The sequence below is a fragment of the Pogoniulus pusillus genome, chromosome 23 (assembly GCF_015220805.1).
Source record: "Pogoniulus pusillus isolate bPogPus1 chromosome 23, bPogPus1.pri, whole genome shotgun sequence".
NCBI lineage: Eukaryota > Metazoa > Chordata > Aves > Piciformes > Lybiidae > Pogoniulus > Pogoniulus pusillus.
The window spans coordinates 19,189,973-19,215,355 of record NC_087286.1 but is presented as its reverse complement, the minus strand read 5'-3'; the positions used below and the strand labels follow the sequence as shown (position 1 = coordinate 19,215,355).

The window sequence follows — 25,383 nt, the reverse complement described above, 5'->3', positions numbered from 1 at the left end:
GTCTAGATAATTGTAGAAGTTCTTTGGTTCAGCTCTGTAATGTTTTATGTGGAAGGAATCTTTCTTGCTCTTTTCATAACTTACCTGCTTTGTGCCTTTTAGTACTCTGACAGAAAGCTCTCCAGAGCACTTGTCAGTCTTGTGTTTAGGAGGATTCTGTGCTAAGATCAGTATTTATCATGCTGAGTAGTGTTTTCTCCTGCTTTTCTTGGGCTCCGTCTCTTAACGGTCCTGCAGGTATGTGGTTTTGTGCAGCAGCATTAAACTGTTTCACCAGAGCAGATTGTAACCCAGTGTGGGAAATTTTGGTCAGTGCCTGGGACTTATGGCATAATTATTTAACAAGAATGGCAGAAAACTCCCACCTTGTGGTACAAGAAAGGTCATTATTTTTCTTTGGAAGGAAGGGTCAGTAGAGCTCTTTGGTAGCTTTGTGCATGATGCCATAATGGGAAATGTGAACCTCCATTTGAGGAGAGCTGCTAAAAAGCCTTGGCTGACTAGTCCATTCACATGACCTCGAGTGGCTGTTCAAGGGCTGTTAATGTATATGCAGAGATTCACAATTAGCAATACTAAATAGGATCCTGTAAGTACTGGAATTTTAATCATAGAATCCACTTGTATACTGTAATTTTGGTAAAACAGCTCGTCCTGTTAGGCTGGAAGTTGGGAGAAGGTGATCTAAAGAAATCTTGCATGCTAGAACTGTTGAACAGGTTGCCGGGGAAGGATGTATGCTTCTGCACAGCTCAGGTAACCTTTCCTGGAACTATGTGGAGAGAGCTTAAGGTTGACCATCACACATGTTTCTATCTTGATCATAACTAAGGGAAATCTCTCAAAACTACATGTAATCAGATCTGGACATGGGTCAGTCAGCATTCTTGAGCACTGCCTTGCCCTTGGTGCCTGTTTTTTCATTAGCTCTTAGGATTTTTTTGTCTTGTATGGCTGTTGTTTGTTAATAGATGGCATGAGCATTATATTGAAGTAATTTAGACCCAGAAGACTACAGAATTGATATCAGTGACTAAGCATAAAACAGTGCTGGGCTAGAAAAGTTTTGAGCAACGCTTTTTGTTGTTGCAGGAAAACAGTAGTCTTGTAGTCTGTTACAACTTGCATTGATTTATTTACATGTTTGTTTATTTTTATAATAGACAGTTTTTTGTTTTCAGAGTGCATAATTATCAAAAAGGCAACAGAATTTCCACAGATATCCTGTAGCATTTAATTAAAAGCATTGCTGTTTTTTTCAGGACAATGCAGACTGCATTAACCATTGTGGTCTTGATTCTGCAGCCTAAGCTATACATGGAGCCTTTCACAACTAAGTTTTGCACTGGCAGATGAGGTTACATGACTTTGAATAAAGAGCTGTTAATGGGCATGGACTGAGAGTGGACGTGTCTGGGGTTTGTGTTCTAAAGTAAATCAAGATGCTCAGTGCAGTGGGAGTACATGTCTCAAAAAAGCAGTCCCTCCAGTTCTGATTTTCAAATCTTGATCCCAAAGAGAAAGTTTTGAAGACAAGCATTGAGACCGTAAAACTATGGGGTTTATGACATTTAAAAATGGTAAATGTAATAGATTTCTAGTCCTTTTGGAGTCCTTTCTCTTGAAAGTAAAACCCTGAACCCTGTATTTCTCCCTTGTTTTGGCTTGCTTTTATTACACTACTTGAGCCTCTCTTTCCTTGCTGACATCCCTCCTCTGTTCCATGAGTCCAAACTGCCTTCAGAGGTGCTTTGGTTGTACTTGGATATGTTAATCAGACTAGTTGTTCTCAATTCAGTCTTGCTTTTGAGGTTTGGATTTCTTGCAGTCTTTAGACAATATATTTTCATGTCTTTGCCTGCTCTTAGCTACATTCTGATATGATAAAGTTGTTATGCAAATACTTTTTTTTTTAATAGAGGCTTTAAAGCTTTTTGTAAACCGTGGTGGTTGTGTTAGCTGTATCCTAAAGTATTTTTGTGAGACCAGGAAATGTAGTGCTTGAATATTTGCCTGGAAGAGATAAAACACATTCTGAGATAAGAAGATCATAAAAAGAAAATAAGTAGAGATCAGTAGCCCATTAAGGCCCAGTAAATAAGTATACAGATCATTTATTCAGCAGACCAAAGTTGGAGTAGCTTTGAGCTTAATTTCATATGATGCGCTGTCTTCTTATAATAGAAACTATCTTGCCAGATCCTGTCTCTGATCTTGCTTTCCATGTTTCTTTTTTGTTTTGGATGAAGTTTGGCTTCTGGATAACAAAATTTGCAATGACTTGCATCCTTTTGCTATGAATTCTTCATGGTTTGTGGCTTAGTATCTGTCTACCTCACTGACACATTTGTTATGCCTTTTTTCTGTAGCTTCCTGCATCAGTAACTTTTTGCATATTATATTTCCCGCTTTTTTTTTTAGCAGTCATCAAGCAACATAAAAGTTCTGATGCTTAGAGGCTTTGCAAGGAATTAAAATGCATGCGCTGGCTCAAAGTGAGCAAGTAGACTTGCACAAGGAATAACCAAGTACCCAGTATCAAATACTTGTGAAAAATTGAACTTTATTAAAACACTTCTAATATTCAACTCTATAAAGCAAATAGAACTTGTGTAACACCCTGAACATTCATTTTATTGTCCTGCACAAGAAAATGAAATTGATTTTTCTTTTTCCTTCTTTCATTTTGAAGGAGAGGGATCTGTTTTCATTTGGGATGTTGTTTTATCTATATCAATGTTCTCTGTTATACAGTGAACTGGAAGGTGAATGAGGACAAGGGAGTAGCATACATATTTTAGTATGTTCTAATTTTAGTATATTCTATTTTATCTAATCCTGTTCTGTGCTCCCTTCATCAATTACTGAATTAAAACTGGGAAATACTCACAGAGTGAAAAAGGCCTTAAGACAAGTGCAATTTTTTTTCCTAGAGGAATAAAATTGAGACCTAAGGTTTTCTGGGTTTTGTTGTTTTGTGGTTAATGTTTGTATTGCTTGAATCTGGTAGTATCCTATGTTTGCATCTTGGTCAATTCACTAATGAAATGTTGCTCTATGTGAAAATGTGGTGGTTCTAGCTTAAATTTCCATGTTCACTTAAATAGATTTTATGAATAGATGTTACTTTGTAATTAATTGTATAATTAATATCCTTGTAACAAAAAAGTCCCATGCTCATAAATGTTCACTGAGATATGTATGAGAATAATGTATAATGCTAGCATAACTTATACAAAATGTAAAGAAAGCTTTATCTTTTGATGCTCATCATCACAAGAATGATTTTTCATTTTACTCTTCCTCTTTTCATTATTCAGGCAGCTATTGAATCTCTGGAACTTCAAGAAGAAACAAAAGAAGAATCTGATGAAGAGGAGGATGATGACGAAGAGTCTGGACGATTGCGTTTTAAAACAGAACGGAAAGAAGGAACCATAATTAGGCTCTCAGATGTGACAAGAGAGAGGAGGAACATTCCAGAGACCTTAGGTGAGCTTTTGTACCAATGGACTATTTTGAAGAGTTTTAAGAAAACTATGTAAGAGAGGGTCTTGCCAAAACTTTTAGAAAATAGTTTAATGGTGAAAGCTAGAGCAGTTGCCTTCTATCTGAGACTGGCCTAAGACCAAGTTGTCTCAAGTCATGTGTCGTCTGTTGTAGTGCAGGTAGTGCCTGTCTTCTTGGCCGTAATGTTTAAGCATATCACATTTTGAAAACCAGCATAGTGGTTGTTCATTGAGACATGTGGTGTCTTTAGAAGCTTTCCTGCTTTCAGTCATCAGCTATCTGATCTGTGCTTCACTGTGTGTTGTGACGGAACACATTTTGAGGAATTGCTTTGGACTTCGACTCTCGGAAGATTTTCAGTTGATAAGACAAATCTTGTTACTTGTGTTCTGCTATGAAATACCTGCATGTTTGCAGTATTCCCCCCCAGGAACATGTGTGTTGTGAACCTTTGCATTCTTACTGTTGAATTGGCCCAGACAAATTGTAACCTGCTGTGTTAGAAATATATGGAAACACTTGTTTTCTGGGGTTATCTTTTCTAACATGAAACAATCTGGATCTCTTATATCACGTTGATTCTTTAGGCAGTGTCTAGAAGGATAGAGATCATCTTTGCATTTGAGTAGTGTAACACAAGTGTGTTTGTTTCTGGGAGCACCGCTGCATGAATTTAGTGAGTTTGCCACTGTTAGTTCAAAAGAAGCAGTAGATTTGCAAATTTCCTGTAGCTGCTCTCTTTTAATCTATAAATAAAAGCACATTGGGTCTCCGTCTCTGGAGCCTTTCAGAACACTTCTGGACATTTTCCTGTGTGGCCTCCCCTAAGTCAATCTGCTTTGGCAGGAAGGTTGGTCTAGATGATCTCCAGAGATCACTTCCTTTTGGGACAACCAAGGCATTTTGGAATTACATTCCCAGGGCTCATCCTTTGCTTGCCAAGAATTTGTCCTGGTGAAATTCTTGTGCTGTAAAAGCCTTGCTTTGCAAAGGAAGCTAGTTCTAAAGAGTTACAAAGCCTACTAATTGTTTAATTTGGTTGAAAGAAATTTGTGCTTTACTTTGTAAGTATTAATTCTGTAACAAAAGTGTTGCAGCTAGACTCGATCATGAGGAGTCAGCCACAGAGACTGAACCAGACTTACACAGTGGTATTCATGTAGGCCATGTCATGCTGTGACTGACGTGTCAGTGGATGGTTTTGAATCAAGATCTTTCTTATCTGTTATTTTTAGTCAGCACATAGCTCTTCTTGCATGGAGTTTCAGGCAATTATTCAGCATTCTTTTAATAATAAGGATTTGATGTTGATTAGAGTAAGACTGAAGGGAACTCTAAAGGCATAGTCTATATGGGTAAGGGATATTTTAGCTGAAGTGCATTCTAAACGTGTTTTCAGCTGTGAGACCATATTTCTATATACCATATGCAGACAGTATCTTATTTATACAAACATAGCTGGTGACTATGTAAAACAGTGTTTTCAGAACAAGAATGCACTGGAATAGTTCAACCTATGTGCATAATTGCAAGATAAATGACAGTTGCAGGTGTTTTCATCTATCTGTGGACTAATTCTAATATAAAGACCAGACCAGCCAGTGAGGAAAAAACTGTAGTGGAGTTTGACCTGTTAAAGGAAAGGTGACTTGAATTAGAGTTGCTTTTAAGTGTGATTTTAAGTGATTCAGGATGTGGCTTGTAGATGTAAGGAAATGGTGGTGCAAATTTGGGTGAATCTGTAAATAGCTTTTTCTGAAACTGATTCTTGGCAAAATTGCAATCTTCATTTTGTGAAATGGTTCGTGTTAATGTGGATTTTACTCGTTACTATGGATTTTACATGTTAATTTTTTGATGAGAAAAACCAAACCAGTGGCCACGTGAAACTGCTTGCTTGCATACAAGTAGCTGCTTGCTCTTGAGATCATGGAGCAAATTTTTACAGATGCTGCTGGTTTAAAAATGAAACTTCATTACAGAGCTACATCTCCTTACTTCAAAATCTGAACATAGTTGAGAAAACACTTAAAAGAGGAATTAACATTTCAGTTGAAGTTACAAACGTAATTTCCATCCTGTCACATTTTGGTGACCTTTTGTGACAGCTTGTCTTTATTGGAGGAGTGTATTCTTACTTGCTGATTAAAGATGTCATTTGAAACCATTTTATTACCAGCAATAGTGAAATTAATCTTGACACTTGGAGACACTAGAAAAATAATTGCTGATTCACTACATTAACTGTATGTGAAGGAACTGTACAGTCAAGATGAGAGTAGGTGCGTGCTGGTAAAAATTTGATTTAAAAATATATTCTCATGAGTGTGTAATTTTGTTTAGAGCAGTCCAGTGACCTTTGATATGTGATCAAGAGGCTGAGACATTCAGACATGATCTTGCTTTGTAGGAAACCTAATTCTTTTCCTGCATTCATTAATAATTGCTTTCCTCACATTGTGACTTTTAATCTAATCTGAAGTAGCTTCTTATCACCTTGAGTGAATATCAGTGGTAGATACTTCTTGCAACAACTGAACTTTGATTTCCAAGCTACTTTGCTGAGTTCAGGGTTGTAGTATGAATGATAGCAGAAAAATTGCAGTGCTTGCCCTATTCTTGGGGGGCGGGAAGAAAACTTTCCAACTAGCAGTGTGCCCAGAATGCCCTGCAGGATGTGGATCCTCTCTGTAAAGGCAGGGGAGCTATAGCTCTATGGTGTAATGGCAGCATTTCTTCCCTTAAGTATGTGGAAGTTCCTGCTCTGTCTTTCCTGCAGATCCATCAAAAGCCTGTGTTAGCCCTTTCATGCATAACAAGCCTGTGCAGAAACTGAATTTGCTGCAGGTGTGGACAGGAGAGAGGCTTGAAATTAGAGCTTTGTTTTTCCTGTTAAACCAACTTTTTTCATGCCTGACAGCCAAGGATAGATATGGTGGTGCTTTAGTTGTGTCTTATGATGGCTTTGAACAGGAATGCATTTGTTTATTTTTCCTCAGAAATCCATAGTGTGCACATTTAGTACTGCATTAAGACTTGAGGGAATATGATTCCTTGCCCCTTTCTGAGTGTTCTATTAGATGTTCCTGGTAAAGCCTGATTGTCTTGGGCTCTGCAATGTCTTGAGACAGGTGTTAGGGCAAAGGTAGAGTTATATAAAAGCATCTGTTGTGGTTGTAAATTCAGGCTTCATGCCACTGAATTGCAGTATCAGAGGGGAGAAAAGGAGGTAGCGAAACTTACCTCCAACATGCAGAAATGTAATAGGATGCTGTATGGCAAACCTTTTAGGATTCTGTCACATTTTCTGTATTCCTAGACAGTCTGAAAATTCTAAACTTGTTTGAAAAGTGAAAGAGCCTCTGCTTTCTTCAGGTGCTGAATAACTCTTAATACCAGGACATGCAAATTTAGAGTCTTTGCAGCTCATTTGTTCAGGTAGTTTCTCTATCCGAGTAAGAGCAACTGCCACAGTGGGAATGCATGGCACTTGCCCTTTTCTGTCAATCTTCAACTTCAAAGAGTAGTTGAGATTGCTTATGAAGATGTTTAAAATGGTGGTTTAAGTGGCTTTGACTATTAGAGTCACAAGAAATTTTAGTAGTTTTCTCATTGCTTTGGTTCTGTGTTCTTGGTGAAAGATAGGTAGTGACATGGAGACATTGCAGTAGTGTTGCAGCTACCAGATACAAACTGTTTGTATTCTGATCTTCAAATATTGTGGCCATTGTGTGTAGTATTATTATGTCAGAACACTCTGTCCTGGAAAGTGGTCCCTGTACCTAGTCTCTTTAATGTTAAGAGCAGACATTTTAAATGGAAAATTCTTGCACAAACAGCCATTCATATGAATTCAGAAGATGATTTTATTTGTCAGGAGTGTGTTTTCTTGTACTTGAATTTGGCCCTGCTAGAAGCAGAAGTCAGTTTAAGAAGTAACAAGGGATCTGACTGGCACATGGAAAAATCAGCAGCTGCATGTTTGTGTAAAGTTCATGCCCTTTAAGTAACTGAAGCCGGGTCAGTGGCACTGCTGCTACTGTCACAGTGTGCTTCTTGAAGTTTGGTATACATTTTAGCTGTGTTGTCAAGTAACTTGACTATCTGGGCATGGTACTGCCTGGTTTTCTCTTACTGTATTCAATATTGTTCAGGTTTCATCGAATTTAGCAGTCTTCACTGACTGCCACCTGTTTTCTGGTGTTTGCTTGTGATGTGAGTTGGGTGGGTGTTAAAAATAGTCATGTGTTTGACTTGAGCTATGTGCAAATTTTTGAGGGTGCTTTCTCTTAACTGAAATTACTGTTTGCAAATTAGAGCTGGTTCTTAAACCTTATACAACAGAATAACTATCATGTAGTTACATACTGAAAAAGACACTTCAATGACCAGAAAGTCCTTCTGTGGAACAGGCCAATGTACAAAACAGTTTAGCAGATAAATTCTGTTCATGTAGAAGGCTCAACATACCCTTTAAAGTTCAGTGGAAGTTTCATTGTAGTGCCTGACATCTCTTGAGATAAGTGAAATGTTTAAAATAACACAGAATTGAGGAGCCACAGTTTGTTCTTACAGCATAGAGATAACATCAACAGCATTTAAAAAACACATAACCAAATATTTTTACTCATGTTTGTTTATTCACCTGCTGCTTTTTTGCAAGTGCAACAGACACTTGCACACTGTGTACATTTGCTTTTTCCTTTTAAAAGATGTCTTCAGTGAAATGTTAACATGCCACCTAAAGGAGATCAAAGTGCCTGCAAATTTTGTTAGTTGCACAGATGCTTCTGTAGTTAAAATAATGTTGTTTCTTTTTTTTTTCTCCATGATATTTTTCATATCTTCATCAGGAAGCTAAAATGTTTTTTTCCTTCTCTCTCTCTTTTAACAGAACTTTCCGCAGAAGCGAAAGCAGCACTACTTGAATTTGAAGAGAGGGAAAGGCAGCTTAAACAGGGACGTTATGGCTCAAGGAGAGGAGGGCGAAGAGGAGGCTCAGTTATGTGCCATGGAATGGGAGAACAAAGGAGAGACAATGATAGGACTAGAATGAAGGATCACAGACCTGCACTGCTGCCAAACCAGCCATCAACAATGGTACCTCTTGATCCTCAATATTCTTTGAACATGTTTTCAGGAAATTATGAAGAAATGCATCTGAAATCATGAATTTTTACAGAGGTGGAATGTATATATTCCAGCAATATGCTTTTTGGTCTTTTAGGGGATTGTTAGGCAAGATGGTCTGTGTGTAACATGGTGGTTGTGAAAGCATAGTTCTGTTACCAGCCTCAACTTGAGGAATCTCAAGTCCTCTAAATTAAACTTGAATTTTGACTTGCAGAATAGAGTCGGGCTTACCTAGTGATGTGCCTAAAGATAGAGGGAAAGTTAATTCCTTTGAGAAGTCCTCTATGTGCAATATGGAAACACATTCAGTCCCACATCCTTAATAGTAATGCAGCTTTAAAAAATGAGGCTGCAAAAATTTATCTTTTTTGTCAAACTGATTTTTTTTTTGATACTTCTAAAATCTATTTGTTTACCTCACTTGCTACTTTGGAGGTACATAAAACCCTAAGAAGGCAAATAATAACTGAATAAATTACTATCTTGGAATTTCAGAGGAAATTTAATTGTATTACTTTGGTGTTTTTACACCTTATGCTTTTTATCACAACCTAAAAAATGCTACTTTTTTCCATCCAAAAAACCACCCCAGCAAGAAGTAGCTCACACTTATTTTTAACTGTCATAAAATACATTGGAAGCTGAGACTGTAGAACAAAGCCTGTGTATGTCTTTGCAGAGCAAGGTCACCTGTATTAAACAAAGGGGATTTTTTCCAACAGCAGTAACTCTGGGTGCTGATGACTAGCAGCAGTTGGTGGATATCAGCAGTTGAGAGCCCTGCAATAGAATATTTTGTGCTTTTAAAGCACTGAAGGTGGAATAATAATTTTTTTTTTCTGTATTGCTGCAGCCTTTGCTAGTTATTTTGATCTTAAATGTAGCAAACATTGTGCTCATCACAACATCGTCATCTTTTGTGTACTTTGTAGCTGCTTTGATTTATGTGTATGTCTGCTGAAAAAAAGTCTCTTGTTACTGAAAGATTGCCTGTGTGGGACTTTTCCTGTGCTTCTACTTGGAAGTTACTGGGCTAGAACTGGTTTCTACTATAAGTGAATTCAGAGTTCTTTAAAGAGAAACAAAAAATTTTGTAATTTATTTTATAATTGAGTTTGGCCATCTGTGTTGCAGTATATCAAGCAGCAAAGATATTTTCTTCTGTGTTACAGAAAGGTACCTTTGAAGGTATCTTCAAAGAATATTTTTTCTTCAAGCAGCCTGCATAGGTGGATTGCACTGATAAATGCTAAAACTAAACTGTGTTTTGACTTTGGTTGCTACTGCTAGCTCTTTTTTCAGAGACTTTCTATACACGAAACAGAAGTTGATTTGTTTTGGTGCTAGGATTGGGATTTCTTGTGATCATCACTTGCTCCTTATTGCACTTGAGAACATTTTCCAGTGACGTGAAACTAGAGTGTCTCAGTGTTTAAAATAAGTGAATGAACATCTGCATTCCCTGTGTGTATGTTCTCTGCCATTCTCTTCCTCACGTGAATGTCTTCAGCTGTTTCTTGGCTTTCCTGACGATTCTTAACAGTTGCAGTTGATAGTACGAGGAAAAGTTTTTGTTTATATTTGGCCTTAATTGTTCTCCACAGTTGTCTTGGGTTTGTGCTAGTTTATGTTAAGATGCTTTAATTTTTAAAGCCTATTGACTTTATTCTTTTGTCTGACTTTAGACTCATTCACAGAGGTTAATTCCAACACACCAGCAACCCGTTAGGAGTCTGTTCCAGCAGCACCAACAGCAGCAGCAGCAACAACAGCAGCAACAGCAACAACAACAACAGCAGCAGCAGCAGCAGCAACAGTTACAATCTCTGCTTCCTTTACAGCATCAGCATCATTCTTCTCCTCCTCCAGGGCTACATATGCCCCCTCAGATAGAAACGCCTAGAATAATGATGACTCCACCTCCAGTGACACCTCAGCAACCGAAGAACATACACATAAATCCACATTTTAAGGGGACAGTAGTGACACCTGTACAAGGTGAGCTTTCTGAATGCCTTCCCAGTCATGTGAGCATGACTCATCTTTGCCAGAGATGCAGCAACGTGTTTATTTGTCTTGTCATGGAAATATCCTTCAGGCTAATATATTTCCTTAAGCCTGAAACAAATGTGTTGGCTTAAGTAAGACATAATGTTGGACTATGGCCAGCTGAAATAGTAAAGCCATTTCAACTTACCATCTTTGTTACTATACTGTGAAGCCTTCAAAGAGCATTGCAAATGAAAACTGAAAAGAGAATTTGCTTTTTGATTGTAGCAAATGCCAGTTTTCAAAATTAGGTAAGCACTGCAGCTTATTTCCTACATCATGCCAGCTTCAGCAAAGCATCCACCTATTTCAGTGAGGGTATGCTGAGGCGCTGTAATTGCTCTGTAAAAAGTACTGGCTGCTATCCTGATTTGACAAGATATATGCCCTCGGTTCTCCTTTCAGTGCCATGTTTGTAACTGATTTGCATCCTGCAAGTAACTTTTTTCTTTTGGCTATATTAACACAAGGACTGTTTGGGTTACTCTTTCATGGACAGCTCTCATCAGAACTATTAACATTATTGCTTATTTAGCAAGTGCTTAATGCCTAAGAGGATAAAAAGAAAGATACCACATAGCTGTGATTAGTGATTCTGTTGGAACTAGACAAACTAAAGAAATACACATCTTTACTATTAGATTTTGTGTATTTCCCTGCCCCCCCTTAAAATCAGCAGAACCCCAAGCTAGTGCTGTTCTTTGCTTCATTTATTTAACCAATGAAAAGTAAGAATTTGGGTGTAGGGTGTTGCCAGCTTATCAAGATGTTTTTTGCTTCTCACAGATGGCTTCGTAGTAGCTGCAATGTGCAGATTGTTTTGCTTGCTCTTGTCTAGTAAAACTGGTGGTTCCCACCAAATGATGCTTCTGGACAGATTATCTGGAAACAGTCTGAAAGGTCCTTTTGTCTTGGATTTGTGCCTTCTATGCCTTTTCTTAGCACTTCCGAAGCAACACGTTTATGAATGACAAAAATTGGTTGTAGACTTTTCTAGATGCTTCTCCTCTGTCCCTGTGAAATAGTCAGCAAATCCTCTGCATCTAGGTAATCAGATGTCTTCCCTATGCCAGCAGTGGCTACTGAAGATTTTTCCTTTTCCTAATGTCAAGAGCATACCAGTGTACTTACTTTCTTTTATCTGAGGTGTGTTCCATGTTATGTGGCTTCAGGCTTGTTTCAGCTTTACCATTACATCTGTGACACATGGTAAAATGTGGACATCCTGTCAGAACGTGCAGCCCTGGAGAATGAGTGATCCATTTTTGAACAGTGTAAGAACTATTTCAGTGAGGAAGATTTTAGCTGTGTGTATTGATGGCAGCTGGTTCGTATGAAATAGCTTTATGACATTGCTTTTACTGAAGATCTCAGCAAGATGAAGAAATATTTTTGCTAATAGCTGTGCAACTTCCACTTCAGTGCAATCTGTAGAATTTTAATCTTCTTGATTAAAGACCATGTATGGGAAGCCAAGACTTAGAGTGACTGAGAGTAGGTGGACATCTCAGTCATCTCGTCTGCAGCAGTACAATTATGTTACATGAAAGTATACATTTGCACACCTAATGAAAATGTGTAAGAAATTAGTATTCTTCTTCAGGGAGATGAACATAATTCTAAAATCTTCAATGGCATTTGCATATTAAGATGAATTTTTTAGCAGTTAGTGCAGGCAAGGGATAGATGGAAATTCCATTATTGTAGGGAGAGCCGTTCTAAACTTTGTCTTAAAAACTTCTCCTTGGTTTAGTCCAGCTGCTTGAGTTCCACAAAAGCAGTGACTGACATTAGGATGTTTCACATACAGCATCATCTATTTCAGGATAGCGAGAGGTACGAAAGATCAGATTGACTGCATCTTCTTGATGATTTCTAGGTACATGATGGGGTTTATATACTGGAGAATGTAGTTAGCTAGATGCAAAGTTTGTTTGGATTCTGTTGTTGAAAATGTGATGATTGGAAGGAAAAAAGTGTCATTCTTGGAAGTGCATGATACACACACTTAGGTTCTGGTGATTTTAATGGTATGCTGTCATGTTTTGATGTAGAGTGGCATTTTTTTTTCCTTTCTAATTTTATGGCAGGATTAAACTCATATACTTCTAATGGTCAGCACACTTTCTAACTACAAACCATATACATACACCTTCACAACATCTTTCTGGTTTGAGTTGCTCTTGAAATGCATTGAATATAACATTTTTTCTTAATCCAGTTTCAAACCTCCTGTAAATTGTTATGAAATATCCATGTGAATAAAGTAGCATGTATAAGAGCTGTGGTAGCTAGCTACTTCAGCCTGAAAATGAGTTGAAACGCTCTTGAAGAATCCTGTCATTGGTTTACTCCTTGAACATCTCAAAGACGAATCTTTCTGGCCACCATCCCTGCCTGGCCTTGAATCTTGGTTCAAAAGTACTGACTTCCAAATCAGTTTTATTTTCACTCTTTGAAGAATGATAAACCAAATGGTTATGTGAGCCTCTGTACATACCTGCTGCAGGTACTGTTTAGTTGTAGTGTTTGAATTGCTTGTCTTTTAGTTGCCTGCTTGTCACAGTTTTCTCTTTTCTTTCTGCCCTATTCTGTTAATTACTTTTGAGTTGTAAGTAGTAATTTTTAGCTGAATATCTATCCAAATTTGAGTGTGGTCGACTTAGAAATGGTGGAGAACTGTACACAGATGTGCTACGAAACACTAATTCAAACTGTGATACAGTTAGTGAGGTTCTTCCTTTTAATGTTTGCACCAATAAGAGCTACTTCAAGGATGCTGTGATGCTGCCAAAGTTGACATAAACTAATGAGCAGTTTATGGCTGCTTGGTAAATCAGCATGCCATTTGCCTTTTAAAAGGTAAAATTGCATTATAATTCTTCTAAATAATCAGTACAGGAATGGCTTCTGCATCTTTTCAGGTATGGCATTGGAATTTACAGCCAAAAGCAATTTGATCTTCTTAAAACACTGCCTGACAACATAACTGTATTATTTTTGAAACCTACTTTTTAAACTTCTGGAATATTTGACATCAGGAAGATGAATGCTTATTTGAGACTTCTGTGCTTCTTCAGCAACTGTCCAAGGATTGAAAGGGCACAGAGTTTGAATTACTACGTTTCATGAGTATTAAATTAATTTGCTTAAAATAAATACACATCTATATGCTACTGCCAGAGGCAGGATACTGAAATAGGCACGATTGCCCTGTTCAGTTGACATTTCTCTCCATTTCCCACCTTATGCAGTTTTTCTCTGTGCCTCACTGACCTGTAATACCTGAGCTATTTTAGTCCTAGGTCTGTCAAGAGCACCCTGTCAATTTTTTCCAGGTGTCTTTGGCTGTTTGATATCGACAGATGTTCGTTAGAAGTCAAGATGAGACTATTTAATTTTTTCCTGTAACCCGATACAAAGTTTGCATGTGGTCCTTCAGTGCTGAAAGACTGGTGCAGTTAGTTTACCCCATCAGTCCCTAAATTAGTGAAAGCACAAGTACTTAACAAAAGTGAATAGAAGCCAGATATGGACCTGAACTAAAAATTACCAGTAATGCATTTATTCTTCTGCCTCGGGAACTTTTAAGGCATCTTAGCAAACTGGGAAATACACCTAACTTCTCCCTTAAACTATCTGCCTTTCTCAATGTCTTTCCTACTCTGAAGTGTAATGCAGTAGTTGTCTATGCAGTTGATGTTTTAACACTGTGGTAATTGTTTTCCTGTCGTTTTCAAAAGTGCTAAAACCAAATGGAGGCACAATAACATTACTGAAAAAATTAGTAAATGAGCAAACCCAATCAGTGCTATCTGAAATGCTTTAGCTTCCCTGTGCTTTTTATTTAATATTGAAACGTTGGTAATTTTAACCACTTAGCTTGGAGAGGAAATAGAAAAGTGTACTGGAAAATGGAAAAATTGTCACTACACTTTGTACTGGGGATTCAGAGTCAGTCTCCAAGGTGAACCAGCTGTAGGTGCTTTGTGCATTATACCATAATGTTAAGTGAGTATTTTGGGTAATACTTTTTTTGTGGCTAGTCTTTTGAAATACAGTTGTATGGACAAGTCATCAAAGTTTATCTCCCTGAAATACTAGTTTTGAAGGCTATCTTTCTGGGAAGAATCTCCTAATTATACTTGATTTTTCTTTACTAAATAGTAGTCTTTCATCTGTGATCAGCAATTGTGTGATAGCACAAGCTGTGATCACAGTTGCATATACCATTATGATGGCAAGGCCAGATTAAATAGGTTTTGCTTGCTGTTAATTGCCACTGCCTCATTTTGCCCTCCTATGAGCAGTGTTTTTTACCAGATAGTCTCTTGCCCATGCTTGTCATGGGAGGTTAATGGTGAGAGTGGGAGATACTTAGGAAGTCTTGAGGGGTGTGAAGTTGAGAAAGGAGATGAATTGTGTATTCTTCTATTTGAAACATAAAATTATCATTAAGGTCTCTGTCAGCTTGGTCTGAGAGACATCTTTGGATGAATAAGTATTCTAGTTTTCCTTCCTGCAACAAGGAGCAATTTAATTCTGAAAAATGAAGAATTAAATTATGTAAATTAAATAGGAGAATCCCATTTGCCCTGTTGCACTTCGCAGGGGAGGGAATGGTTGCTTAAAGTTAATTGTAGGAACTGTGACATGTGAGGGTAAACATAGATTTAATCATGACTTCTCACTGCAACTGCTTTTGGAAAGAACGACAACAACTGTTAGGTAAAACAAATGGTGTTAAAAGGTGCTTCTTGTTTCAGTGCCCTTGCTGCCAGTTCCAGCCCAGCCAAGACCTGCTGTAGGACCCCAGAGATTTCCTGTGAGTAGCAGCTGTTTCTTCTTCTCTGATATGGATAAGCATACATTTGCAAGGAAATATTAATATAGCAAATAAAAGCTGTTCTAGTGAAATATAATTTTAAGGATTTGTAAATATTGACAATACACTCTGCAGTAGAAAATGTTTGTTAAAAGCTTAAGGTCAATGGATTTTTGAGAGTAGAATTAATTCTGTTTAACTGTAAAATTGTTGAAACAGTCTCTCCAGTGAGAGAGGCATGAATGCATCTTGTCTTAAGGAATATGGGCTTCGTTTTATTAACTTGACTTTCTGTATAAATAGAATTCTTATTTGATATAGTAAAAGGCTATTTTAAATAATCCCTGCTTTAAAAAGCAGTAATATATATTTATTGTAAAATTCAGCAGTCATTTTTATCACTTCCTCAGATATACAAATGCCCTTATGTTTTTTAATGTATAAAACAGGAATGCCATTGTACGACCTTGCTTTCTCCTGTTTCTAACTTCTAAAGCAAACAAAACACTATGCTAATTCACTTGGGGTGTTTTTGATTCATTGAATGGAGATACTACATGCTTCTAGACCTTTTCTCATTTCACAATTTGTTGTCCTAAATTTTTAGTCCAAGTTGTTTGTAGAGTATCAAAATAAGCAAAAGGAGAAACAAAAACAATTTATGCACTACAACATTAAATATTTTTAAATAAAGACTCATCTATTATGTGTTACAAATACATAAAGCACAGAAAAACGGTCCTCTGTTAATTAACGTGTGCAGTGTTGAAGGAGGAAAGTGGGTTTTTGTGAACATCTGTGTAGTATCACACAGTAAATTACGTGTGTAGAGATCAGATGTATTTGAAAGAAACAGATTTCAGAAACCTGCTGAGACTTTTGATTGCTGTGTGCATACCTGGTTGTGTTTGACGCAGGATATTTTCCATATGGGACATGTAGCTGAGGAATTGTTATATCCATATTTTATACAGTAACTGAGGATCAAAATTGTTGTAATTCTTCTGTGAAATAGGAAAATGTTAAGCAAAAAATCACAGTAGCTTCATTAAGTAAATTAACAGAATCGTAAAATGGTTTAGAATCGTAGAATCAACCAGGTGGGAAGAGACCTCCAAGCTCATCCGGTCCAACCTAGCACCCAGCCCTAGCCAGTCAACCAGACCATGGCACTAAGTGCCTCAGCCAGTCTTTTATCTTGAACACCTTCAGGGATGGTGACTTCACCACCTCCCTGGGCAGCCTATTGCAATGGCAAATCACTCTCTCTGTGAAGAACTTCCTCCTAACATCCAGCCTATACTTCCCCTGGCACAACTTGAGACTGTCCCCCCTTGTTCTATTGCTGGTTGTCTGGGAGAAGAGACCAACCACACCTGCCTACAGCCTCACTTCAGGTAGTTGTAGACAGCAATGAGGTCACCCCTGAGCCTCCTGGACTTCTCTAGGCTAAACAACCCCAGCTCCCTCAGCCTCTCCTCATAGGCTTTGTGTTCCAGGCCCTTCACCAGCCTTGTTGCCCTTCTCTGAACACCTTCCAGCACCCAGTTCCAACCCCCTGCCTGTTTTATAATTTTTATCATCAGTTCTTTAACCTGAGATATTAAAAAGTGCTGCCATATTCTGTGTTTTCTTCAGTGATCCTTAGTATTGGATGCTTATAAACATTTTAAGAAGTAATTCTAAGTGTTTTTTATGAAAACAGGTATCTTACGTTTGTTTTCTTTGACTTGAAGTTGTTTTACTGATAAACATAATTTGGAATGGAAAAGTAAGTGGAGGACAAGAAATAGCTGTAAAGACATTGCACTTGACATCTTTGAAGTGTGCTTAGATCAATGTAGAAAAATGGAAATTGATTATTTTTTTTAACTATGAAATTAGACTTTAATTCTGTTCACTTTTGGTTTTGCAAGTTGAAATAGTATAAACCCAGCTACTACTGTGTGCAAAATTTTGTCAAAAGTGAATAAAATAGGTTAAACATTTTTGGTAGGATGTTTGCTCTTTTTACCTGCAGGAAAGTACTTGACTCTTTGCTGTCTTCTTCTATAAGCAATGCACTAGCAAAGAGTGGAGTTCTTGGGGTTTTTTTTTTTGAATGAGAAGGAAGGATTCTGCAACTGAGAGGATCCAGTACTGTGATTTGTTTTTCCTACTTCAGCTAGTAACCTGCTGCATGACCCTTAGAAAGTTACTTAATCTCTCCATGACTCACTGAGTTATGAAATAAGTATAGCATGGATTTCCCTTATGAAGTACTTTATAAATTTTTCATAGGTTAGGATTAGGAATTGTGTCACTGTGTACATATCTCATGTTTGTTTTATTAAATGTAGTGTGTTAGCTCTTGGGTTAAAGACAAATTTACTTTCTGACTAACGTTTCATCTTGCAGAACTACCTTTTGTGTTCTATTGCCTGTCAGGTGCCGTAGTACCATTATAATTCACTTGTTTATGTACAGCTGTTGACTTACAGCAATATAGCAGTGTTAGACAACTTTGACATGCCATTTGAAAAAGATCAAAAGATGTGTTCCATTCTAGAGTTGATTCATCATTTTCCTAATTGTAGAAAGACTCTCTGGATATGTAATAACTTGAGTTTGCTCTTGTTTTTAGGATTGCCTAATCAGAGTGTAGTAGTCAACTGATTTTTCATACTGTTTTGCTTCTAAAAATCTGTAGGTTTAAAACTAAATATTTGTAGCCTCTTTTTCACTATAACTTTGAAGTTGATGATTTATTTTGATTTGATGTAGCAGAGTTGGAAACATTTAAAGGTAATGAAAATTGTTCAAGGGAGAAATTTTAAAGTGACTAGTGCCCTAACTAAAGGAAGAATAGCCTCTGAGTTTCTACTTTGCTTGGGACATAGACTTCTGCGTGTGGAGAGTCTGTGTGCTCTGAAGATAGGAAGAGCTTCAATCAGAGCTAATCAATTGCAAGTCATAAATCCACTGGAAACCAGGTGTTATTAATTTAGGGCTAATGAAGTGACTTGTAACCATGTAGTAGTTAATTCTTAACATCCTTCTGTGGAAGGTTGTAAGGAGTTGAACAAAGTTGTAATGAGCATGTTAGCAATTGATGCGAATTCTGAATTATAAGAGGTAATGAATTACTAAATCAAGGTAATGTTGATCAGAATTGAACCTGTGTGAACTAGGGACTGATTAAATTCATTTAACTTTGAATCTAAACTTTAAAATTGCTCATTGTTTAATTATTTCTTTCCTAAAGGTTAATTCCTAAAATATTTTAGAGAAGTACTAGCATGGGTATAGTGGAATGTATTTGTGTTCCCCACTGAGACTTATTTCAACATTTACAGTAGCACTGAGTCAAGCAAGGAAATTGTCTTATTGCTTAATTTGTAAGCATTCAAGGTGACTGTGTGAATGATGATTGAGACCTGTATTCAGCTGATTAGGACTGAAGAAATGGTGGATCTGAGACATGTTACTGCTGAGAGAAGTGGCAAACTTGTGGTAACTGGGACTTGAAAGAAAGGTTTCTCTATTTGTCTCAATTGCACAGTGTTCAAGTGACTGAGCTAATGGTAATCCAGTCATCAGGCATAGTTGATGCCAATATTTTTCCAGGTATTTGAATTAACCTGGAATTGTGCAAGTGCCAATCACATGTTTTCCTTAAATTGTTTGAAGAACAGATTAAGCTACCCTCTTTGGCAAACACTTTCTGAAGGTCTTGCTTTTATCACCTGCTTTTGCTTTAAAGTGGTTAAGGTGCCTTTTTCTGAGCTCCTGTCCATGTCACAGTTGGCATTTCACGAAGAACAGGCTTTGGGGACCAATCTATTTAAAGGAAGGTGACAGAAGTCTTTATTCATACACTGAGTCTTCTGAACTTTTCGTATTTTCTGACCAAATGATTAGTTCATGCAGGTGCCCCAGTGCAAATACAGAGCCTCTGTTTTCTCTTGTCACACAGGAGGCGTGATTTCCATCTGCTGGTGTTTTTCTGGGCTAATTTCTCTTTCAGCTCCTGTGTTCTCTGAAGAGAACTTAACTTTCAAAATCATCTTTATTATAAAGAATTCTTGCTTTTTAGTTTGTGGGATTTGGAGGGTTTTTTTTGCCTTAAGCTGCAAAAACCTTAGTAAACTTTCTTCATACTCTCATTCAGTATGTTTCCACTTCTTCTGCAGGACATCAGATGTTTGCTTTAAACAAATACTGTGCAGTGCAGCTGGTAGTTTGTAGTTTCAGACTTTTGTCCACTGTTTCTGAAAGGCTTACTTTCAATTCTGAGCTTTTAAGTATTAATTGTAGTTCAGATACTGCTTGTAAATGCATCTTTAGGGTTTAATTTGAGAGAGATTTCTAAATGGATACCCAGTCACTGCTGAAAATACAGGTTGCTGTTCTTCATTCCCACTTGGTTGAAACAGGCAATATATTGGTGCTGTGGATGTTACTAATGAAAGGTACCTTAGAATACAGTTAATTGCCTCTTTTCCAGAGTGATCTTTAAGCTGACTTGTATCAGCCTGCAACACCATTTTAGCAAACTTGGGGTCATTTAGTGGATATTATAGTGTATCTGGATCTGTGGCTCTGCCTTTATTGAAACACTTGCAGAATGTAGAAGCAGAATTTTTGCAGTGCTTCTGAAAGCAAACCTCCTTGCATTAGTGTTTACCTTTTGTTGTAGGCATAAAGAGTAATTTTTTGTTTTCCATCATTTCAAACTGAGTTGTGAGCTATGACATGACTAAGGGTTTTAGCAACTATTAGTAAGGTTGTGGCTGTCAAATATTCATAATAAGGACAATGTAAACAGTCCTGCATCTGAGTACACTCAATCATTTAAAATGACTATTTAGTAAGTAATGGTATTTAGCAACTAGTACATGTTTTCAACAGTATGTATGCAGGAGACAAAGTGTTACTGAAAATAAAAAGCCACTTGTGAAAACGATCCTCCTACTTCCTCACAATTATTCTGCTTTTGCTATGGCTTTACTATAATGAGTAACAGTAAATGAATTTTTCACTCTATTACTGTGTAGCAGGGACAGATCACAAGTAGTGCAGAAAGCATTTTGTTTTTGTTTAACAGGATACATGGTATCAGGTGGTGTTGATTGACATTTCTTGGATAGTGCTTTATACAGCATTTCATGCAAATCATGTTTGAATGAGACTGCTGCATCAAATTACATTTCTCTCAGATTATAGTCCTTGCAGATGTGAGACAGAGCTTGTTCAGCAGCTAGCAAAAAGCTTTCGTTTTTAACACTTACTGTTTTCACAACTTGACTGCAAAGCACTGTAATTATGGCACTTAAGATAGTGAAGGAATGATGGGCACTTTCTCTTACAGATCTGTAAGTAGTAGCAAGCAGATGCAGCATGAGATCCCTCCAGCTGTCAAATATTGTCAGGCTGGCATAGAGGGAACGCAGTTTAAAATGCAGGTGACATAGTACCCAACATCCTCCATTTGCTAGTGGGCTTCTGATTAATCACGATTACCATACATTATCATACCATCAAATTTAATCATATCAATGAATTCCCATCTGCAGGAGGAGCAGCGGTGGCTAAACACGATGGTAACAGCTATTAAATAAGAGAGAAATAGATGGTTTCTAAACGCAGTAACCCTTTAACTCGTCATACTAGCTCCAGTCTGCACATGCTCTGTAGATATTAAAATCAAACAGATTACTCATTTCTATTTCTTAGTTATTGTCATTTTCCTTCCTGGTAAATGATTGGTATTTAGCACTGCTAAGGAAACCAGAGTTGTAGAATTTTTTTCCCTTTGTGTTATTGATGCTTGACTTTTTTGCAGTCTCTCCTTTAGTACATCCTAAATAAAGAGTGATGTAGAGGTTGAGGTTGGTGGAAGTCTGAGGATTGTCTAGTCTACCTTGTTGCTTAAGCGGGGCTGCCTAGAGCTAGGACCATGCCCAGGACCATGGCTAAATGACTTGAATTTCTCCAGGGGTGGAGACTCCACACACTGGGCAACTTGTGAAATGGATAGTCTCAGGCAGTCGCTCAGAATCCAAGTCAGCTTACAGTGAGGTCAAAATCATACAATCGTGGAATCAAAGCAGGTTGGAAGAGACCAACATGATCATCCAGTCCAACGTAGCACCCAGCCCCTAGCCAGTCAACCAGACCATGGCACTAAGTGCCCCAGTGCTCAGTCACCCTACCAGTAAAGGTTCTTATTTAAAGATATATCAGTATGTGTATGTATATATGTCAGGTTTTATACATTTATATGTGTATGTATGAATGTCAGGTTTTATACATTTATATGAATGAAATATCAATTTTTTTAAGCCTTGTAAACAAAGCTTAATTTTTTTTCTCAAGGCAAAGAGAAAAAATATTATGCATATACCTGTGTAGCCATTAATTAGGCACTGTTACAGAGACTTTGTGAAAGATTCATAAAGAAATCCAATTAAAATACACACCTGACCTCTTACTACAATGCAGTAAGAGTAATCTAGTGTTTAAACCCTGAACAGAGAACTGAAGTGCATTTATTGTAATATTACAGAGTCCTAGATGATAGTGTAGTTCTTTCAGTATATCTTCACTGAGCTGAGAAAATGTCATTTTAAAGGATAATTCAATGCAGTTATTGCCATTAAAAAAAATCTGTAACCTGATGTATATTCACCATCTCCACCTTCAGTTCTTGCTAATTCTTTAGAATGTAAAAAGGAAAAAAGCTTCATTAATTCTCAAACACTAAGTAGTACTACTGTCTACAATAAAACTCTGTAATTTAGGGGAGTGGCAGTTCAATGCAAGGTTGGATGTGGCACTTGGTGCCATGGTCTAGCCTTGGGCACTGTGGTAAAGGGTTGGACTTGATGATCTGTGAGGTCTCTTCCAACCTTGTTGATACTGTGATACTGTGATAACTGTAGAGTACTTGAAAAAGAAAATGTTCAGACCCTCATACACAACATGTGAGTTGTGAATGCAGACACATTGAGAGCTTTGGGTGTGTAAAGTTCTAGTATCAATGTGTTTGCAAGGTCAGAGATGTGTAAAACATCTGAAAAGTGAAATATCCTTACATAATTAAAAATCGTGAATCAGGCAATTTAACTACTAAATAGTCAGGTCTGAAATGTGATGTTCTAATTCAGGTGAAAGTCCAAGGTAGCAGCAATGCTGACCTTTGTGTTCTATAAAGCTATAACTTTGAAGTTATGAGATACATTTTAACATTAAAAATTATCCTGTGGCTCAGTTGAGGAAAATGCCAACCCATTCTCTGAGCCTAAATCTGCCTGTGATAGTAGGATCTGTACAGTTCACATGCTTGACCCAACAGTTGCTATCTCCTTGCATTCCAGAAGCCTTGAAAAGACTGATGTATGGAAGCATGAAGTGAGCTTGAGATTTATGATCATTCTGAAGTTTAATTTTTGTCCTTGATTGAAATGCACTGAAAGCATAAAGTCTTATGTAAGACCCTCTTACAATACTAGATCCACTGGGAGAATTGTGGCACTGACTAGGTTGTAGTGATTGGATGGATTTACTTGATCGTCACCAACATCAGAGGAACATTACTGAGTGTATTTAGGGAAATAAGTTTCAATATAAAATTCCTGTGAATCCTGCCCTTTCTGTGTGGTGTGCACAGTAAATGAGAGTGCTGTGAAACTTGAATGTGAAGGGCTGTGGTGTGCAAGATATGTGCAGTTCTGCTTGCAAATTTTTGAACCATATCCAACATATTTTGAAGCAGGGCTTCCTACACGAGAGGATGAAATATCAGTTGCTTGCACCGGAAGGTAGGCAGTTTTTAGGAAAGCTTTTCAAAGTCTAGTAGCTGCTGAAATAAGAGGATTAACATCTTGTGACAGATGGCTATAGTTTTAATTGTCATAGGTTATAGTGGTCATTATTCTTTGCATTTAAACCGTATAAGAAGAATTAACTGAGTGGCCCTGCATAGCGGTCAATGGGGTTCTCTTAGCTCTTTGCATTTTAAGTGAGATTAATAAATGACAACATGTTGTAGAGGTAGGGTGTATTTTATTGAAAGATTCATGAAGTTTCAATGACATTGTTAAGGTATTTAATTAGTCTCATGGAAAAAAAAAAAGTAGAGTTGACCCTTTTAGAGAAGCTGATAAGTCATATAATAGCTGTTAGATCCTCTTTATTCCTTGCTTTATAAGATTAACTTTGTGCTAAGCAATTTATGCTAAGTTTTTCCTTTTATTGGTAACCAAAGTTATCTCTGCTTCCTGAATAGATTATTGGAGATAACATCATGTAATTAACAAGAGATGCAGAAAAGTAAAAGTACAATTTGTGTAAGAATTGTATGAGAGAGAATGTTAATTTCTTAACTAGGAAGGATATTTAAAGGGATAAAAGGAAGGCAAAATAGTGCAGTTCTTTGAAAGGATTAAAGTAACCTTATCTCTTGTTCTTTCAGAAGGCGGGATTGCCTGAGTGTGTGAAAGTCATGTTCAATGAGCTGTTCACAACTCTGATGAATTATAGACACAAGTTTGCACTGCATTTTTTTAAGTGATTGATAAGGTATAAATTATGCCTTAGCTGGATTGAGTAATGGCAGTTAGCAAAAGGGGAAATGATACAACATGCAGGCATGCAGAGTTGTGTAAAAATGTCAGTCTGAGGTGCTGTAAATTACAATGCGTGGGGAGAAAGAGTGAGTAGTTTTGCTTACTTGTAATCAGAGTAGGCTTGCCAAAATTAAAGATTGAAGACAGTACAATACCTGTCAGTAACACTTCAGCCTGTGGTTATCTCCTTCGTTTATGCGTATCTAAAACATCTCTTTGGACATCCATGCAGAAGCCCATTTCCAGTGTCACTTCTCTCTGTGCCTTAGTCCATCTTTTCAAAAAGAAGGCATAAGATTTTCAAAGCAAGGTCATGTGAGGATAAATTAAATGATTAAACACACTCCTTGAAAACAGGCAGACGTACAGACCAAGACTTACTTTCTTCAGTAGCTTAAGAGAAATCTTGATCTTTACTGTCTTGCTTTCAGTGTTCAGGCACTGACATGTTTTGGTTTTCACAGAAGAAAATGAAGAATGGCCTGAGCTGTGTGCCCTTGCAGAAGGCCATTCAATTGCTTTCCATCTTTCCAAAATCGGAATTTCTTTCTCAGGTCTTTAAAACATTAGATGCCAGGGCTGCAGGTAATGGTCCAGAAGGAGCTAGAGTGCTGAAGTAGTTGTCATTTTGTGAGGAGATGCACATCAGTTGGTTAAGGACCCCTAGGCCAGATTGATGTGGTTGGATGCATCAGCTTCAGGTCTCGTGCTGTTTCCTGATACTGTGCTGTGTGTGTGAAACTACCCCCAAATCTAGCAAAAAGCTCTATTTAAGGAGCCCTTCCTTGCAATTTGGTGCATTTCTACTGTGTAATCAATCTGATAATGATACTAATTAATAACTAAATTAATAATAATACTAAGGGGAGAAGACTTCTCCAAAAAATAGCTATATACACTCTGCTGGGTATTCCTTATACAAAGATTAGGTGATTCTTTGGAACTGTGGTTGATATGAATGTGATCCAGCCTTGGAGAGTCTTGCTGGGGAGGCACATCAGTCTTCTGTCCTTTCCCCCAGTGTTGGTCTGACAAGTAGAAATTTACAGCCTTGGCCCATCATACAAATCTGCAATTCTCTTTTTGTTGGGTTAAAACCTGGTAACTGGAGAAATAGGTAATTTGAAGGCTGTGTGATTTTAGCAAGTGGGGAAAGCTTCTTAAAAGGTATAGTAGTGATAAAGTCATAGTAGATTATTTTTTGTAGGGAGTCTCAGCTGATGTGCGTACTGAATATTTGGTCGTAATTTGAAGCTA

General features: G+C 37.4%; 1 protein-coding gene across 6 annotated transcripts in view; it reads left to right on the top strand.

The window, feature by feature from the left end:
- The window catches only part of RBM33 (RNA binding motif protein 33), an 81,305-nt gene that overhangs the window by 18,791 nt on the left and 37,131 nt on the right, over positions 1–25,383 (top strand). For 5 of the 6 annotated variants that reach the window (XM_064162819.1, XM_064162817.1, XM_064162816.1 and 2 more), the window contains exons 7-10: positions 3,321–3,492; positions 8,405–8,610; positions 10,329–10,641; positions 15,459–15,517. In XM_064162819.1, coding sequence (XP_064018889.1) covers positions 3,321–3,492; positions 8,405–8,610; positions 10,329–10,641; positions 15,459–15,517 — 750 coding nt within the window. The remainder of the gene's footprint in view (positions 1–3,320; positions 3,493–8,404; positions 8,611–10,328; positions 10,642–15,458; positions 15,518–25,383) is intronic. The other variant, XM_064162818.1, reaches the window with a different exon arrangement.